General features: G+C 42.0%; 1 protein-coding gene across 1 annotated transcript; it reads left to right on the forward strand.

Annotated features, from left to right (window-relative positions):
- Positions 1 to 4,075: 4,075 nt before the first annotated feature.
- On the forward strand, positions 4,076 to 7,251 carry LOC118936566 (C-X-C chemokine receptor type 2-like). Its single transcript, XM_036951920.1, has 3 exons — positions 4,076 to 4,460; positions 4,971 to 5,061; positions 5,772 to 7,251. The coding sequence occupies exons 2-3, from the start codon at positions 5,055 to 5,057 to the stop codon at positions 6,842 to 6,844; spliced, it is 1,080 nt and encodes a 359-aa protein (XP_036807815.1). The 5' UTR covers positions 4,076 to 4,460; positions 4,971 to 5,054; the 3' UTR covers positions 6,845 to 7,251.
- The last annotated feature ends 13,126 nt before the right edge of the window (positions 7,252 to 20,377 follow it).

Below are 20,377 nucleotides of genomic sequence, written 5' to 3' on the forward strand. Positions count from 1 at the left end.
AAGCCTCTCAGGAACTATAGACCTCCCGCTGCAGGATGTCTTGCTCCCAGACAGATTAAACAACTTCTTTGCCCGCTTTGAGGACAATACAGTGCCACTGACACGGCCCGCTACCAAAACCTGGGGACTCTTTCACTGCAGCCGATGTGAGTAAAACATTTAAACGTGTTAACCCTCGCAAGGCCCAGATGGCATCCCCAGCCGCGTCCTCAGAGCATGCGCAGACCAGCTGGCTGGTGTGTTTACGGACATATTCAATCAAACATGCTTCAAGAGGGCCCCCATTGTTCCTGTTCCCAAGAAAGCTAAGGTAACTGAGCTAAAGAACCACCGCCCCACCCCGTAGCACTCACTTCCGTCATCATGAAGTGCTTTGAGAGACTAGTCAAGGATCATATCACCTCCACCCTACCTGACACCCTAGACCCACTCCAATTTGCTTACCGCCCCAATAGGTCCACAGACGACGCAATCGCAACCACACTGCACACTGCACTAACCCATCTGGACAAGAGGAATACCTATGTGAGAATGCTGTTCATCGACTACAGCTCAGCATTTAACACCATAGTACCCTCCAAACTCGTCATCAAGCTCGAGACCCTGGGTTTCGACCCCGCCCTGTGCAACTGGGTACTGGACTTCCTGACGGGCCGCCTCCAGGTGGTGAGGGTAGGTAACAACATCTCCACCCCGCTGATCCTTAACACTGGAGCCCCACAAGGGTGCGTTCTGAGCCCTCTCCTGTACTCCCTGTTCACCCACGACTGCATGGCCATGCACGCCTTCAACTCAATCATCAAGTATGCAGACGACACTACAGTTGTATGCTTGATTACCAAAAACGACAAGACGGCCTACAGGGAGGAGGTGAGGGCCCTCGGAGTGTGGTGTCAGGAAAATAACCTCACACTCAACGTCAACAAAACAAAGGAGATTATCGTGGACTTCAGGAAACAGCAGAGGGAGCACCCCCCTATCCACATCGACGGGACAGTAGTGGAAAGTTTTAAGTTCCTCGGCGTGCACATCACGGACAAACTGAATTGGTCCACCCACAAAGACAGCGTGGTGAAGAAGGCGCAGCAGCGCCTCTTCAACCTCAGGAGGCTGAAGAAATTTGGCTTGTTTCCAAAAGCACTCACAAACTTTTACAGATGCACAATCAAGAGCATCCTGTCTGGCTGTATCACCGCCTGGTACGGCACCTGCTCTGCCCACAACTGTAATGCTCTCCAGAAGGTAGTGAGGTCTGCACAACGCATCACGGGGGCCAAACTACCTGCCCTCCAGGACACCTACACCACCCGATGTCACAGGAAGGCCGCAAAGTAGCAAAGTAGATTGGTCACGAAAGTCAGAAAAGCAATCAAATTAATTGCTTACCTTTGATGATCTTCGGATGTTTGCACTCACGAGACTCCCAGTTACACAACAAATGTTTGTTTTGTTCCATAAAGATTATTTTTATACCCAAAAACCTCTGGTTGCCGCATTTTGTTCAGTAATCCACAGGCTCGTGCAGGTCACGACGGTAGACAAAAATTCCAAATAGTATCTGTAAAGTACGTAGAAACGTCAAACGTTTTTTACAATCAATCCAGGTTGTTTTTACAATAAATAATCGATAATATTTCAACCGGACTGTAGCTTCTTCAATAGAAGAGAGAGAGAAAAGGTCTGCTCCAAGCTGCTCGTGTGACAGGTTAAAGGAAATATTCATAGCCTGTTATACATTAAAAAGTATTAGTAAGTTCATAGTATGTCAGGATCTTAAAACATCTAAGGTTAAAAAGATCATGCATTCAGTATTAGTTGATAGAGATTGATAACATTCATATAATTGTGTTAAAGTTAAAATCCGTGAAGCGTACAAAGGGTACGAATTGTGAGAGGAATGTGTAACCGTTATATTGTATACTTTATTTTGTGGTGCCTAATGGAAGGGTAAAAATTTTAATCTGTGATCTACCAAATGCTCTTAATCTATGAGCCTTAAATCGATTGCTCTGGTCTCCACTCAAGTTCCCGGGGAAATCGCGGTCTTTTCTCATTGCACTAAAAGTTATTATTGAGAAAACAAGACCGTATCACTCTCGTGATTATTTCTCCACTTTTTCAGAGGCGTAACACTCGCGCATGCAAAACTCTGGGGGGACACAGCTATCCACTGACACGATGTGATCATTCTTGCTCATTTTTCAGAATAAAAGCCTGAAACGATGTCTAAAGACTGTTCACACCATGTGGAAGCCACAGGGAAAGGAATCTGGTTGATATCCCTTTAAATGGAGGGAAGGCATGCAATGGAACAGGGAGGTTTCAGAAAAACAGCACTTCCTGGTTGGATTTTCCTCAGGTTATCGCCTGCAATATCAGTTATGTTATACTCACAGACAATATTTAGACAGTTTTGGAAACTTTAGAGTGTTTTCTATCCTAATCTGACAATTATATGCATATTCTAGCTTCTGGGCCTGTTTGGGTACGTTTTTCATTCAAACATCAAAATACTGCCCCCTAGTCTCAAGAGGTTTTAAACAGTCACCACTAACATTGAGTGGCTGCTACCAACATACTGACTCAACTCCAGCCACTTTAATAATGGAAAAATTGATGTAAAAAAATGTATCAGTAGCCACTTTAAACAATGCCACTTAATATAATGTTTACATACCCTACATTACTCATCTCATATGTATATACTGTACTCTATATCATCTACAGCATCTTGCCATCTTTATGCATGAGAGCATCATGTACTCAACACCATCTATTGCATCTTGCCTATGCCATTCTGTACCATCAATCATTATGTACATATTCTTCATCCCTTTACAATGTGTGTGTATAAGGTAGTTGTGAAATTGTTAGGTTAGATTACTCGTTGATTATTACTGCATTGTCGGAACTAGAAGCACAAGCATTTCTCTACACTCGCATTAACATCTGCTAACCATGTGTACAGTGGGGCAAAAAAGTATTTAGTCAGCCACCAATTGTGCAAGTTCTCCCACTTAAAAATATGATAATTGTAATTTGTAATTTAACTTTGTAACTGTAATTTTCATCATATGTACACTTCAACTATGACAGACAAAATGAGAAAAAAAAATCCAGAAAATCACATTGTAGGATTTTTTATGAATTTATTTGCAAATTAAGTTGGAAAATAAGTATCTGGCCCCGCAGCCTTGTGTATGTAGACCTGTTTAAAGGTCTTACTCACGTTGGCTACAGAGAGCATGATCACATGATCACAAAGTTGCCCGGAACAGCTGATGCTCTCATACATCGGTGTATGCTAGCTAACACACTTATTTACAGCAATCATATGCCAAAGCACATCCCAGAAGGCACCTCAATCCCTAAAATGTACCATATACCCACACATGTATAAATCAGTGACGTACAGCAAACTTGTACACATTGTAAAATAGAAAACAATATTCAGAACGTGACCTACCCATTGCATCACATTTTCATACTGGGAAGACCTGACGTTCGCAATCTCCCCCTCTCTGCAATCGGGGCCAATCACAACCCACCTTATTGTCATCAGAGTTGAACCAACCAATAAGAATGCTTGAACATTAAATACACATTTCTTTAGAGGCATAACCATACCTGTTACAATAGCAAAGCAGTCCTGTAGTTTAGCATCTGCTTCATCTGACCACTTGTTTATAGACCGAGTCACTGGTGCTTCCCTGCTTTAATTTTTGCTTGTAAGCAGGAATTAGGGGGATAGAGTTGAGGTCAGATTTACCAAATGGAGGGCGAGGGAGAGCTTTGTATGCGTCTCTGTGTGTGGAGTTTCCTGTTTGCTTATTTCCGTATACAACTGACTGAGTGCGGTCTTAGTGCCTGCATCTGTCTGTGGTGGTAAAAAAACAGCCACATAAACTATAGCTTAAAACTCTCTAGGCAAGTAGTGTGGCTTGCAATTTATCACAATATACTCTACTTCAGGCGAGCAAAATCTAGAGACTTCCTTAGACTTCCTTAGACAGCACCAGCTGTTGTTAACAAGTATGCACAGACCCCCCCCCCCCCCCCCCCCCCCCACCCCGTCTTACGTCTATCTTGCCAGTTTAGAGTATATCCTGCTAGCTGAATATCCATGTCGTCATTCAGCCACGATTCCGTGAAACAGAGGATATGACAGTTTTTGAAGACCCGTTGGTAGGATATTCGTGATTGTACTTCGTCTAATTTATTGTCCAATGATTGCACGTTGGTGAGTAGTATTAACGGTGACGGCAGCTTTCCCACTCGCCTTATCCGGGTCCTGACCAGGCATCCGGTTCTTTGTCCTCTGTACCAGCGTCGCTTCCTCTTGCAAATAACGGGGGTGTTAGGAGAATGTCTTGTGCGCCCTCCTTGTAGAAAAAATATTTGTCTAACCAGAGGTGAGTGATCGCTGTCCTGATATCCAGAAGCTCTTCGTGTAATCAGAGGTGAGTGATCGCTGTCCTGATATCCAGAAGCTCTTTTTTTGCCGTAAAATACGGTTGCAGAAACATTATGTACAAAACAAGTTGTAAAAACCCCCACATAATAGCACAATTGGTTTGCCGCCCGTAAAACTGCTGCCATTTCCTCCGACGCCATTTTATTTATACTTGGGATACTGCTTTAAAAACAGTAAAAGTAAAAAAATCACTGGAGGATGTCTTTAAGTGAAGATGTCTCAACAAAGACAAGGGCATCAGAAGTTAAAGGCTAGTCTTTCTCTGTCTGTCTCTATCTTACCATATTATATTTAGTAATGTGCTCTCAGATCCACCAACAGCTGACAGAAAAAGAAACTGCCTAAAAAGTTCCAAACTGCTGTCAAACTTCTCTTTTTAACAATTCAATGAACAAGTGGAGTCTATGACTTTCATTTCTAATCATTTAGGAGGTAGAATTTGAGGCTGACAAATGACTCAAGTGCAGTGACACAACATTGTTCTCTTAATTAACAGGATGTCTTGACACTTCCATCCCAGCTGTGATGTCTTTAAAACAGTGGCAATTCTCTCTTCATTATCATAGAGCTGGATGCAAAGATGACAGGTGAGAACCTATATAGTTTGTAGAATACTCATTAAATTCAGATGGAGGGATGGATGGGTGGGTGGATGGATGGATGGGTTTGGGTGGGTGGATGGATGGATGGATGGATGAGTTTGGGTGGGTCGATGGGTTTGAGTAGATGGATGGATGGGTTTGGATTGATGAAGGGATAGGTCTGGATGGATGGGTTTGAGTGGGTGGGTGGATGGATGGATGAGTGTGGGTGGATGTTTGGGTGGATGGATGGGTTTAGGTGGATGGATGGATGAGTTTGGGAGGATGGATGGATGAGTTTGGATGGGTGGATGGATGGGTCTGGGTGGATGGATGGCTTTGAGTGGGTGGATGGATGGATGAGTGTTGTTGGATGTTTGGGTGGATGGAGGGGTTTAGGTGGATGGATGGATGAGTTTGGGAGGATAGATGGATGAGTTTGGATGGGATGGGTTTGGTTGGATGGATGGATGGATCAGTTTGGGTGGGTGGGTGGATGAATGGGTTTGGGTGGGTGGGTGGATGGATGGATGGATGGGTTTGGGTGGGTGGGTGGATGGGTTTGGGTGGGTGGATGGAGGATGGGATGGATAGATCCATAGAAATAAATGTACTGTTGACTGTATAAGAAGCTTTAGATAGAATAACAGTATAAGACTAGGTGATCATATCATAAAAAGATCCCCACTGACTACTGTTTTCCCCATCTCCAACAGAGGTCCTGGACTATGATTATAAATCAGACTATGACTATAAATCAGCCAATGACTCCTATTACTTCAACATCACCTCCTTTGACCTGAACTTTAACACATTGTCCTGTGCAGCTCAGCCCCTTTCTCCCGGTGCCGTCATATTCCTGTGTGTTCTTCACGTCGCCATCTTCCTATTGGCTGTTCTTGGTAACCTACTTGTGGGGCTCGTGATTGGCTTCAGTCAACAGTCCCTGACCCCATCCGACGTCTACCTGTTTCACCTGACTGTAGCTGACGGGCTGCTGGCTCTGACCCTGCCCTTCTGGGCTGCTAACACGCTCCACGGCTGGATCTTTGGTGACTTCCTGTGTAAGTTCCTCAGCCTGGTTATGGAGGCTAGCTTCTACACCAGCATCCTGTTCCTGGTGTGTATCAGTGTCGACCGCTACCTGGTGATCGTTCGCCCAGCCAAGTCCCGTAAGGGCCACCGAAGGGCCTGCAGATGGTACGCCTGCACCTTCATCTGGACTCTGGGGGGCGCCCTCTCTCTCCCTGCCCTCTTCAACAACGCTTTCACGCCCCAGAGAGGTGGTCCGACGAGGTGTGCTGAGCACTTCGACGTCAGCAGCGCCACCCACTGGCGGCTCGCTACTCGCGGCCTACGCCACATCCTAGGGTTCCTGCTCCCACTAGTCATCATGGTGGCGTTCTACAGCATCACCGTGGCCCGGTTGCTGCAGACGCACGGCTTCCAGAAGCACAGGGCCATGCGGGTCATCATTGCCGTGGTGTTCGCCTTCTTCCTGTGCTGGACGCCGTTACACATGACGGTGATGGCCGACACCCTGATGAGGGCCAAGTTGGTGCGCTTCGACTGTGCTGTGAGGAACAGGGTGGACCTGGCCCTCCAGGTCACCCACAGCCTGGCCCTGGTCCACAGCTTTGTTAACCCAGTGCTGTATGCCTTCGTGGGGGAGAAGTTCAGGGGGAACCTGGGTGCCCTGGTCAGGAAGTCACGAGGACCAGAGAGGGGGTCGTCGTCTCGATTTAGCAGGTCCACATCCCAGACCTCAGAAGGGAATGGACTGTTATGATTGATCTGACAGGTTGTCCCCACATTACTTTGAATCAGGGTTGGGGTCAATTCCATTTCAATTCCACTCAATTCAGGAAGCACTCTAAAATTCAAATTCCAATGCTTTTCAATGAGGACATTTTTTAAATCAAAATTTGGTTCACTTTCTGAACTGACTGGAATTGAAATGGAATTAATTCCAAACCTGCTTTGAATAATGTATAAGATTGTCCCTTTGTAACGTATTGTAACCTAACATTCCTTGCCTGACATTGAATATGTGCTGGCACTATCAGGCTGCAGACTCAGATCCTGTATGTATGTGATCTTTAATGTCCCTCCATATACTAATGCCCCTGGTGTCTGTACATGTATATAATGCCCTCTGTTGTCTGTTGTATTAGGTAATAAATACCCTGTACTGTTGTTGTTTGTCCAAAGCTGCTTGATAAGACACCAGACACATTTCCTCAAAGGGAATAATGACACAGTAAACTCAACTGTGATGTGACCAACTAGTTCCAAATCTTTCAACACTCAAGAGTTAAAACCCCCCCCAGAAGTTACCTTCTAGTCAGGGGCCGGCAGATGTATTTTAGGTCTCAGGCAAGCTATCTCACCATACATGGTTCGAAAGGCTATAATTGGCTCCCTTCTAGTGTTTGGTATTAAGAAGGCCCTACAGCCGGTGTATTACCCATATGTTCTGTTATTACTAAATTACTATTACTCCCATTCACCAGCAGATGGCAGTCATTACATGGGTCTGAATGGGGATACCAGCTCTGACTGCACCATAGGCCTCCTGATTAGCTAGCTGGTGAAGAAAGCCATAATGAGGTCACTACTATTTGAAAGCTGCCCAGAGTATGTCACAGTTATGATATTGGACCTGTCTTCTGTTTGGATGATGTGGATAGGGAGTAGAGTGAGAGAAGAAAAATAATTTTCGTTGCATCGTTGTCACCCTCAGTGAGTCAGTGTGTCGAAGGAATAACCCAATGAAAAACGATGTTTTGGTATTTTTTTTCATTACTCCACTGTTGATACAGTCCCAAAATGTTTTGCATGTCACCAACCAAATTTTCAAGACACATATCTTGAGTCCAATATCTTGAAAACTTGACTGCTGACAGGAAAACATGTTGGGACTGTATCAACAGTAGACTAATGACAAAAAAGACAGCCAAGGAACTCTGTGCCCCCCTGTCCTCACTCCCTGTATCTCTCTCTACCTCACATACAATCTCTTCTGTATCTCTCTCTACCTCACCCAGTATCTCTCTCTACCTCACCCTTACACAATCTCTCTCTCCTGTATCTCTCTCTACCTCACCCTTACACAATCTCTTCTGTATCTCTCTCTACCTCACCCAGTATCTCTCTCTACCTCACCCTTACACAATCTCTCTCTCCTGTATCTCTCTCTACCTCACCCTTACACAATCTCTCTCTCCTGTATCTCTCTCTACCTCCCCCTTACACAATCTCTCTCTCCTGTATCTCTCTCTACCTCACCCCTTACACAATCTCTCTCTCCTGTATCTCTCTCTACCTCACACTTACACAATATCTTCTGTATCTCTCTCTACCTCACCCAGTGTCTCTCTCTACCTCACCCTTACACAATCTCTCTCTCCTGTATCTCTCTCTACCTCACCCTTACACAGCCTCTTCTGTATCTCTCTCTACCTCACCCAGTATCTCTCTCTCTACCTCACCCTTACACAATCTCTCTCTCCTGTATCTCTCTCTACCTCACCCTTACACAATCTCTCTCTCCTTTATCTCTCTCTACCTCACCCTTACACAATCTCTCTCTCCTGTATCTCTCTCTACCTCACCCTTACACAATCTCTTCTGTATCTCTCTACCTCACCCAGTATCTCTCTCTACCTCACCCTTACACAACCTATTCTGTATCTCTCTCTACCTCACCCAGTATCTCTCTCTACCTCACCCAGTATCTCTCTCTACCTCACCCTGTATCTCTCTCTACCTCACCCTTACACAATCTCTCTCTCTACCTCACCCTTACACAATCCCTCTCTCCTGTATCTCTTTATCATTGAATCCTCCCTCCTTTTATCGGTTTCTCTATCTCCTCATCCCTCTTCACATGACCTCCTCTCTCTTCATGTCACTCCTTCTCTTTCTCCTCATCACTCTTCACATAACCTCCTCTCTCTTCCTGTCTCTCCTTCTCTCCACATGACCTCCTCTCTCTTCCTGTCTCTCCTTCTCTTTCTCCTCATTCCTCTTCACATAACCTCCTCTCTCTTCCTGTCTCTCCTTCTCATCGCTCTTCACATGACCTCCTCTCTCTTCCTGTCTCTCCTTCTCTTTCTCCTCATCGCTCTTCACATGACCTCCTCTCTCTTCCTGTCTCTCCTTCTCTTTCTCCTCATCGCTCTTCACATAACCTCCTCTCTCTTCCTGTCTCTCCTTCTCTATCTCCTCATCCCCCTTCACATGACCTCTCTCTTCCTGTCTCTCCTTCTCTTTCTCCTCATCGCTCTTCACATGACCTCCTCTCTCTTCCTGTCTCTCCTTCTCTTTCTCCTCATCGCTCTTCACATAACCTCATCTCTCTTCCTGTCTCTCCTTCTCTATCTCCTCATCCCCCTTCACATGACCTCTCTCTTCCTGTCTCTCCTTCTCTTTCTCCTCATCGCTCTTCACATGACCTCATCTCTCTTCCTGTCTCTCCTTCTCCTCATCGCTCTTCACATGACCTCTCTCTTCCTGTCTCTCCTTATCGCTCTTCACATGACCTCATCTCTCTTCCTGTCTCTCCTTCTCCTCATCGCTCTTCACATGACCTCTCTCTTCCTGTCTCTCCTTCTCTTTCTCCTCATCGCTCTTCACATGACCTCCTCTCTCTTCCTGTCTCTCCTTCTCTTTCTCCTCATCGGTCTCCACATGACCTCCTCTCTCTTCCTGAAAGCAAAAGCTTTCTTGTCATCCTTTAAAAATAATCTGTATCTCTCATCCCTGTACAAGACTTCTAGTCCAACACTACAGGTTTGGAGCAGGTGGCCACAGTTTCGCTGTGTATTCCGGAGTATTCCACCTCTACCTCACACACAGTCCTGTAGCGGCCATTGTGTAATACATCCATGACAAATTCCTGGGCCTGACCCCTGACCAAAATAATTATCAGATAGGGGCCCCCTGGGAGAGGGATGATTCCCACTGACAGAGAGGTTCCTAACCCCAACACAACAATGCAGCACTCATCACCTACATGCTCCCCAAGGGCCTTAGAGATGCTCTGCCATTTCCTGGTTGCTAAAATTCTAATAGTTCACCTAATATATTTTCCATAGCCAAAACGATTTTTCAAGCTATTGTACAAAACTGAAATTAAAAGACACAAATAACAAAACTTAGGAATGGGAAGCATCGAAAGTAGCGCTTCTTAGATTTACTTTCAATGATAATGACAGATATTAAACTAACATTTCCATGTGAATTATGGTTGGGTTGCCCCAAAACGTACATATTGTAGCTTGAAGGGAGCTTTAGGGAGATGTTAAACTAACAGCCTGGAAGAATAGTCTGTTTCTGTGGCCATTTCACTTGGTTATGGCTGCAAAAGATGGAAAATGCAATTGAGCAGTGCCAAAATTGACTTAGAGACACGTTTTCAAGAGAAACTGTGGAACTAATTGGAAATTAGGCTATGATAAGATTTGTTGTCCATGACGCAAGCCGTATTAATTTTACACACACTCACAAACACACCTAAAAAAAACACAATGAACCCACCATGTTCTTTCCCAAGGTTCCAATGTCACGTTAGTCGTACGAAGGAGACCAAGGCGCAGCGTGGTATGCGTACATTCTTTATTATATTAAGAATGAACACTGAACAAACTAACCAAAATAACACGTGAAGTTATACAAATGACTGATGACAGGCAACTACACATAGACAAGAACCCACGAACACAAAAGGGAAAATGGCTACCTAAATATGATCCCCAATCAGAGACAATGATAAACAGCTGCCTCTGATTGGGAACCATCTCAGGCCACCATAGACATAAAAATGACCTAGACCTACAAAACCCCTAGACATACAAAACCCTAGAAAATACAAAAACTATCATATCCACCCTCGTCACACCCTGACCTAACCAAAATATAAAGAAAACAGATATCTCAGGTCAGAGCGTGACAGCCAAGGTCTTTGGTTGGCCTCAAGCATGTCATCAGCCCTGGACAGCCTGCTGACAGATCAAACACACTCCGGCCTCTAGGGCAGAATCATCAACTAGATTCAGCTTCGGGACAAATTTTTCTTGAGCGGATGGTCAGGGGGCCAGAACAAAATTACAAATAATTTGTGGACTGCAAATTGACCCAAACAGATATAATATTTGACTAAAACATAGTCACTATTATGAGTGGGAATACTTAGGAACAGATTTTAAAATGTAATCACCTTAGCAGAGTGCCAGATGTGTGTGTGTGTGTGTCCGCGTATGTGTGACATGCTCCCAGCACAACAGGCTGTCAGAAAAACATGAGTAAGGTGTGTGGCTGAACATGAGTAGATGTCTCTCTGGGTCTCTCTGTGTGTGTGTGTGTGTGTGTGTGGATAAACATGAGAAGGTGTGTGTGAGACACCCATTTCACACATGGTACTCTCTGCCAGCTGCTCCATATTCCTCTTCAACTAGCACAGATGCTTGTTCTCAGCTACTGTAGTCAACGTACAGTTTCATTATGAGTGATTATCACATTAAACATTAGAGCAAATAAACATGATATAAAAGTTGGTTCTTCTCTGTATGAGTGGTGTTCTGGCATTGAACCAGTCCCCCAGAGAGACTGACAGACATACTACTCCATAGCAACCTCATTATGAACCTGATCTTACTCCAGGGATTGGACAGACGTGTTTTATAGGCCTCATTCCAAACACTGTTATACCTTGGTGAGCAGAGCACAAGGAATAGCAGTGAGAGCGAGAGCGAGAGCGAGAGCGAGAGCGAGAATATGTGTGACTGTATGTGATGTAATGTTTTGATTCTGTTACTGGTCAGGCTTGACCAATGAGCTGCAAACATGAAAATTGTGGTTTTAAGCAGGAGCAGCAAGGGTCCTTCAGCCTATGTATAGGAGAAGGCTCGGTTCTCAACATCCTTAACTTCTCCCCCCCAGAGAGGCATTATCCAACCCTGCAACGTGATGAGGTCACTCTGATGCAACTGCAACCCCCTCCGCCGACCTGCAAAACATGGGTGGAATTCAATCAAACATGCACTGGGGATGAATCCCAAAGAAACAAACAAGTAGGGCATGTGTTATTACTGTGCAATTATAATTTGACCATGTTGTTTCTTAGTACATGCCAGGTAATTTCTGACGCCTAGAAAGTGCAGCTGATATTCCATGATAGGAAGCCAGAGTAGAGAACCGCAGTTCAAATAATATGGGAATATAAATAAACAAAATTAGAGGAAGTCTTTATTTAAGCACTTCCTTACCAACCTTGAACCAATCAGCTCGAGGAAGCCAGCAGAGTAGCTCAAACACACATGACGTAGGCATATTCTCACATACAGTACACACACACAAACACACCAGGGAATTAGGAAAGCTAAGGCTAGCTTTTTCAAACAGAAATTTGCATCCTGTAGTACAAACTCAAAAAAGTTCTGGTACATTGTAAAGTCCATGGAGAATAAGAGCACCTCCTCCCAGCTGCCCACTGCACTGAGGCTAGGAAACACTGTCACTACCAATAAATCCACTATAAATGAGAATTTCAATAAGCATTTAGCTGGACATGCTTTCCACCTCAAAGTGGATGGCCATGAATACTCCCAATGTCAATGTCTCAGCTGAGCCGCCATCACCTTTACCACCCATGATGTCTTGTCCATTCGTCAACCAGTATATCAGAAACATAAGAAGTTTAGAACAGATTTCTCCCCATGCTCACTCCACGTGGACTCCTCTCACACTCCTGGGAAAAACATGAGAGAAAAGCAGTTGATAGCTTAGATCGGATGCTGTACACTGGTTGCTGGCTCGGCTCATTTCTGTCAGTAGAAGTGGTGCGGACAGGGCCATATTGATCGCCTTTGTCACTCTTCTTCAGCCAGTTAGAGGGGGGTTTGAGGTACACACACTGTTCTGTCCAATTATCTCTTTCATGCATTTAGATACAGTCTGATGTCACTTTTCATGATAACCTCGAGAGGACAGATCAGAACAACAGTTTAGTTCAGTTCATTAACTATATGATAAATTATTACTTTTACCAATTATTCTTAATACAAATGTCTAAACATATGTCAAAGAGAATAACAACACATTCTATTGAAACTATTCTTTCCAATTGGCTTATACTCCCCATCACACTGTCAACTTCATCGCAGAACCACAGGATCAGGAAGTTAGACCTATAACCCATCGGGAATAGAACAGAACAAACACCACAACAATACACTTCTTCACATATCACTCCATACACTCCTCAAGGTGTGTGAACTTCAATCCAAAACATCATAGGACTGAATCCTCCCCGTTTTTAAGACATAACTCTCCACGAGAGTAATTTGTAAAAACAAACACTACTGGTCAAAAAATAAAACATTTCAAATTACAAAATCAAATTAAAATCACTTCTCTTAAGAACTCCATAAAGAAAATTGATTGTACCCATATGGTCATAGGAAATATAGACTTAAGGCAGCCTACCCTTAGTCAAAGGCAACGCCCTCATCTCCACATTTATCCAAATCACAAAGATGGCTAAGAACTATAAACGTCATCATAATTATCAATATTACAAATGACCTTGAAATCCATATTATAAAATGACCTTACATTCATTATCCAAATGGCTTTCCAATGAGGGTGATCAAACCACAATGGAAAGTCATGACAGAGGTCAGAGGTCATACAAACCCTTCAGAGAAGTGTTTCTTACTACATTAGACAAATGAATGAACAGCCAAACAGTTCATACGTGTTGTATCCCAGGTTTCCAGTACATTCCTTTATCAAAAGAATTCACACGTTTAATAAAAACTCAAAAATTAAACAAATTCCATGTGTGTGCGTGCCCCTTGACAACAGGAAAACTCACTAAACTCAAAAGAAATAGAACACACAAATCAAACATAGTATTTTAAAAACACCAACAAATAGTCATAACAAATGTGTTGTGTGTGGGTATTTGCAAACCTTAAGGTAAAAACAAACCAAAACTTGCCAGGCCTTATTTATTTGGTAGGTTACGGCCTCAATCTCACTCACTCTCCCCAAGATTATAGCCCCAGGAAACATTTCACAGAGAGACAACGAAACCCCCATTTTCCTAGAAAAAACACAAAACACTTTGTTAGCATTCATTATACCACACCGATTCAGCAACCCAAAAGTTTCAACTACAAACAAAACCTGATAATAATGATAAATCCACTGTACTGCCTCAAATCATTAATCAATGGTTTTAAATCTACCTCAATGTTTATGTAAGCTTAATATAGCATTCGCTACCCTTAGATACAATTATCCTGGTATTGTTACTAGACCAATGTCCAACAAATATGTGATAGCCGTTTTTCCTTAGATTGTTCCTGTTACCCCTCTAAATGTAACATTTCTTCTGTCGCAATTTTAGTACATTTCTCAGCGTAAGGAATGAGTGATATTTAATCCCAGGCATTTAATAAAAAGTTGTTTGAGACGTGTTCCCCTACGTCTCCCGTAACATACATACTGTAGGTGACTTCCATCAGTCCCGGAAGAAAGAACCCTACTCAAAACAGATTAATACAGTGTTTAATTAAGTGAAAATGACACCTAAAATAAACAATAAACAAACCCCTTTCCAGCAATCTTATCATTTCAACCTGTTGCATAAAGTTAGTAAAAACAAACCTGTTGTTTATCAAATCTAAAACCTTTAAAAAGGTTAGTGCTGTCTCATCAGTGTAACAGTCAAAACTAACTTTTTACACTCTAAGCTACAATGTTGGCATGCCCCAAAGGTCAATACTGTTCAGCTGGTACATTAATGATCTTCCTTCTGTCTGTACAGGGTCTGAAGTTCCAATGTATGCTGATGATACAGTGATATATGCATGCAAATAGCAAACAAGCTACACAAGAACCCACTACTGGAATGGTTCAGGTGACAAAGTTGCTCAGGGACTCATGCTTGCATCTAAATGCAAAAAAAAAAAACAGTCTGCATGTTCCTCACAAAGAGGACAACTGATGCCACTGAGACAGATGTCTATGTGTCAGAGGAAAAGCTCCAGGTGGTATCTGATTTTAAGGACCTTGGCATCATACTTGATTCCATCCACTCTTTTAAAAAGCAAATGAAAACAGTAACTCAAATAACCAAATTCAACCTAGCAAATTTCCAAAACATATGAAATTGTTTGACTACAGAGGTAACAAAACTGTACTTCAAATCTGATAGTCCCCCACTTAACATATTACTTGACTAGTTGGGCCCAAGCTTGCTTTACAACATTAAAACCCATTCAGTCTGTCTGCAAACAGGCTCTCAAAGTGCTTGATAGGAAGCCCAATAGCCCTCATCACTGTTACAGAAAGCATAAGCTCCCGAATTGGAAAAATCTTGTGCAATACACTGACGCCAGTCTTGTATTCAAGATTCTAAATGGCCTGGCTCCCCCTCCACTCAGTACTTTTGTTCAACAGAAAACACAAACCTTATGGCAGCAGATCCACAAGGTGTCACGGTTTTCTAGGTGAGAAGGAGAGTCGGACCAAAATGCAGCGTGTCGATTGCGATTCATGTTTAATGAAAAAACACACACACTACAAAACAATAAACGTAACGAAAACCGAAACAGCCTATACTTGTGTACATACACACAGCACAAGCACATCAAGACACTAAGGACAATCACCCACAAAACCCAACACCAAACAGGCTACCTAAATATGGTTCCCAATCAGAGACAATGACGAACACCTGCCTCTGATTGAGAACCATATCAGGCCAAACATAGAACTAGACAAACTAGACATGAAACATAGAATGCCCACTCAGCTCACACCCTGACCAACCAAAACATAGAAATATACAAAGTAAACTATGGTCAGGGTGTGACACAAGGTCTGCCATGAGAGGTGACTGTATAGTCACCCCTTGAGGAAAAGCCCCTTTAGTAAATCTGCTTCCTCTGTGAGAGCTTCCCATGTCTGCAATACCCTGCCATTAGAAACACACAACTGTGATTAATGTGCACTGTCCCTGCAAAAATAAAAATAAAATCAAACTAAAACTGCAATCCACTTTAATGACCGGACATTGTTCCACGTAATGGAAACAGATTATAATGTTAGAATACATTAACTTCCTGCTCAAATTCACTGGTGTTACCTAAACAATAAAACCAAGAAACAATAATCAGAAACTATCACAAAACGTTTACGATTCAACTATTCAGACCTGAATCCCAGGGCGGCAGGGTAGCCTAGTGGTTAGAGCGTTGGACTAGTAACCGGAAGGTTGCGAGTTCAAACCCCCGAGCTGACAAGGTACCAATCTGTCGTTCTGCCCCTGAACAGGCAGTTAACCCACTGTTCCCAGGCCGTCATTGAAAATAAGAATTTGTTCTTAACTGACTTGCCTGGTTAAATAAAGGTAAAATAAAAAAAATACAGCCAAATATAGCCCAGCGAGCACAACGAACTCACATATTCTTACCAGTAGGCAAAAATATAACCCATACTCAAACAACGTTCTGCCGTACCTCTATCGTAAGATTAAAAACAAACTTTACAACTTTCTCTTCTCTTTCGGCTTTACATTTATGAAATGTCCAAGAGTTTAGTAAATCAGTAAATCCTTAAGAATAAAAAACATATTTCGGTGGGCACAACTCTATCGCAATTACCTATACGCTGTTATTAGGAATCATTAGATTTAGGTAACTGTCTCCTCTTTGATTCAGTTATTTAAATACGACTCCATTCTCGATATGTTATTCCAGCAGACCATTTAGACAACAGACAACGTATTACCTCGAAATCGGCTCGCTATTTATGTTTGAATTTGTACTAAGCAAGCTACTAAAATGTTCAGTTTATATCTTAAAATTTCTTAGGGCTGCAATCCCGTTAACGGGATGATATGACAACAGCCAGTGAAAGTGCAGGGCTCCAAATTCAAAACAACAGAAATCTCGTAATAAAAATTCCTCAAACATACATGTATCTTACACCGTTTTAAAGGTAATCTTGTTGTTAATCCCACCCAAGTGTCCGATTTCAAATACAGTGCCTTGCGAAAGTATTCAGCCCCTTGAACTTTGCGACCTTTTGCCACATTTCAGGCTTCAAACATAAAGATATAAAACTGTATTTTTTTGTGAAGAATCAACAAGTGGGACACAAGCATGAAGTGGAACGACATTTATTGGATATTTCAAACTTTTTTAACAAATCAAAAACTGAAAAATTGGGCGTCACAAAAAGCACAAAGACATAAAATGAATCACTAACCTTTGATGATCTTCATCAGATGACACTCATAGGACTTCATGTTACACAATACATGTATGTTTTGTTTGATAAAGTTCATATTTATATAAAAAAATCAGAGTTTACATTGGAGCGTTATGTTCACTAGTTCCAAAAACATCCAGTGATTTTGCATAGCCACATCGATTCAACAGAAATACTCATCATAAATGTAGATGATAATACAAGTTATACACATGGAATTATAGATATACCTCTCCTTAATGCAACCACTGTGTCAGATTTCAAAAAAACTTTACGGAAAAAGCAAACCATGCAATAATCTGAGACGGCGCTCAGAAAATTAATCAAATTGTCCGCCATGTTGGAGTCAACAGAAACCAGAAATGACATGATAATCTGAATGCACTCCCAGGAATCACAGTTCCACAATAAATGCTTGATTTGTTCGAAAATGTCCATTATTTATGTCCAAGTAGCTGCTTTTGTTAGCGTTAGGAACACATATCCAAACGCCCGTGGGTTTGGACAAAAACTTTATATACAAAAAAGTTATATTACAGGTCGAAGAAACATTTCAAACTAAGTATAGAATCAATCATTAGGATGTTTTTATCATAAATCTTCAATAAAGTTCCAATCGGAGAATATCTTTGTGTCTACAGAAGCAACGAAACACAAGTGGATATCATGTGGAATGCGCATGACCAGGAAATGTCTCTGTGCCAGTTAGATGACTCAGTCAGCTCTTATTCATTCCCACATCACAGCAGAAGCCTCATTCAATTTTCTAAACACGGTTGATATTTAGTGGAAGCCCTAGGATGTGCAACTTCATTCATATCCCAATGTGAATTCAATAGGGCCTGGGTTGAAAATATACCAACCTCAGATTTCTCACTTCCTGTTTGGATTTCTTCTCAGGTTTTTGCCTGCCATATGAGTTCTGTTATACTCACAGATATCATTCAAACCGTTTTAGAAACTTCAGAGTGTTTTCTATCCAATACTAATATGCATATATTAGCAACAGACTGAGGAGCAGGCCGTTTACTCTGGGCACCTTTCATCCAAGCTACGCAACACTGCCCCTGCAGCCATAAGAAGTTTACAAACACTGGCGGTCATATCTTTCCAGGCAAAACATACCAATAGTTGAATTACAATCAGAAACCCAGATATTAGTCAATACCATATACCCAATGCTATTGAAATGACGAAGAAACCCCGCAAATAACCCAATTTAGAAATGTCTGTAGTCGTAAAATCAAGCACATAATAATGACAAAATTCCCAGATAATGGCCCTAATTAAAGTTCCAAGCGTTTCTCTGGCGATGATTCTCACATGCCAAATGAATAGATTAGCAGTCAAAGCTTTAAATCGACATTCATTGACTAGGAAACAGAATTTGCGCTTTTTAATAAAACTAGATTGTGTTTTCTCATGCAACGTATTTCAATTACTTCACTACATCACATTAATCACGCAATGATAAATAGTTTGATGGATACCCTTTGTATGGAGGCTTTGTATGACAAATTACGTCGAGATTCCTTCTTAATTGACTCTAACTTCCCATACTGGGAAGAAAAAAATAAAACACATTTACAGGCCTTAAGCGCAGTTTTATTTCAAATGTAGTACCCAGACGGAGAAAATCCAATAAGCGTTTTATAGTTACATCATTAGGGTAAGTTAAACAAAAGTGGACACACTCCAATCAGTTTCTAGAGCACAATTTCCCAGACTTTGTAGACAGTTTAATAGTGCTTAAACCTCATCTTTATCAAATTATCCATTAGATACCAACTCAACACCTACGTACACATGGGTGGTTTAAATTGTATCTAATTATATTCCCAGAGATGTTCATTGCACTAAAAGTTATTATTGAGAAAACAAGACCGTATCACTCTCGTGATTATTTCTCCACTTTTTCAGAGGCGTAACACTCGCGCATGCAAAACTCTGGGGGGACACAGCTATCCACTGACACGATGTGATCATTCTTGCTCATTTTTCAGAATAAAAGCCTGAAACGATGTCTAAAGACTGTTCACACCATGTGGAAGCCACAGGGAAAGGAATCTGGTTGATATCCCTTTAAATGGAGGGAAGGCATGCAATGGAACAGGGAGGTTTCAGAAAAACAGCACTTCCTGGTTGGATTTTCCTCAGGTTTTCGCCTGCAATATCAGTTCTGTTATACTCACAGACAATATTTTGACAGTTTTGGAAACTTTAGAGTGTTTTCTATCCTAATCTGACAATTATATGCATATTCTAGCTTCTGGGCCTGTTTGGGTACGTTTTTCATTCAAACATCAAAATACTGCCCCCTAGTCTCAAGAGGTTTTAAACAGTCACCACTAACATTGAGTGGCTGCTACCAACATACTGACTCAACTCCAGCCACTTTAATAATGGAAAAATTGATGTAAAAAAATGTATCAGTAGCCACTTTAAACAATGCCACTTAATATAATGTTTACATACCCTACATTACTCATCTCATATGTATATACTGTACTCTATATCATCTACAGCATCTTGCCATCTTTATGCATGAGAGCATCATGTACTCAACACCATCTATTGCATCTTGCCTATGCCATTCTGTACCATCAATCATTATGTACATATTCTTCATCCCTTTACAATGTGTGTGTATAAGGTAGTTGTGAAATTGTTAGGTTAGATTACTCGTTGATTATTACTGCATTGTCGGAACTAGAAGCACAAGCATTTCTCTACACTCGCATTAACATCTGCTAACCATGTGTACAGTGGGGCAAAAAAGTATTTAGTCAGCCACCAATTGTGCAAGTTCTCCCACTTAAAAAGATGAGAGAGGCCTGTAATTTTAGATATCCATTAGATACCAACTCAACACCTACGTACACATGGGTGGTTTAAATTGTATCTAATTATATTCCCAGCATTACTTTATCAAATCTCTAGTAATCGATTATACACACATACAAGTTATCATATTTTCAAATACGCACAGAACCCATATAAAACTTAAGAAATTCTTAGGGACTCACAACAACCATTC

This window comes from Oncorhynchus mykiss, chromosome 18 (genome assembly GCF_013265735.2).
Source record: "Oncorhynchus mykiss isolate Arlee chromosome 18, USDA_OmykA_1.1, whole genome shotgun sequence".
In the NCBI taxonomy this organism is placed as follows: domain Eukaryota; kingdom Metazoa; phylum Chordata; class Actinopteri; order Salmoniformes; family Salmonidae; genus Oncorhynchus; species Oncorhynchus mykiss.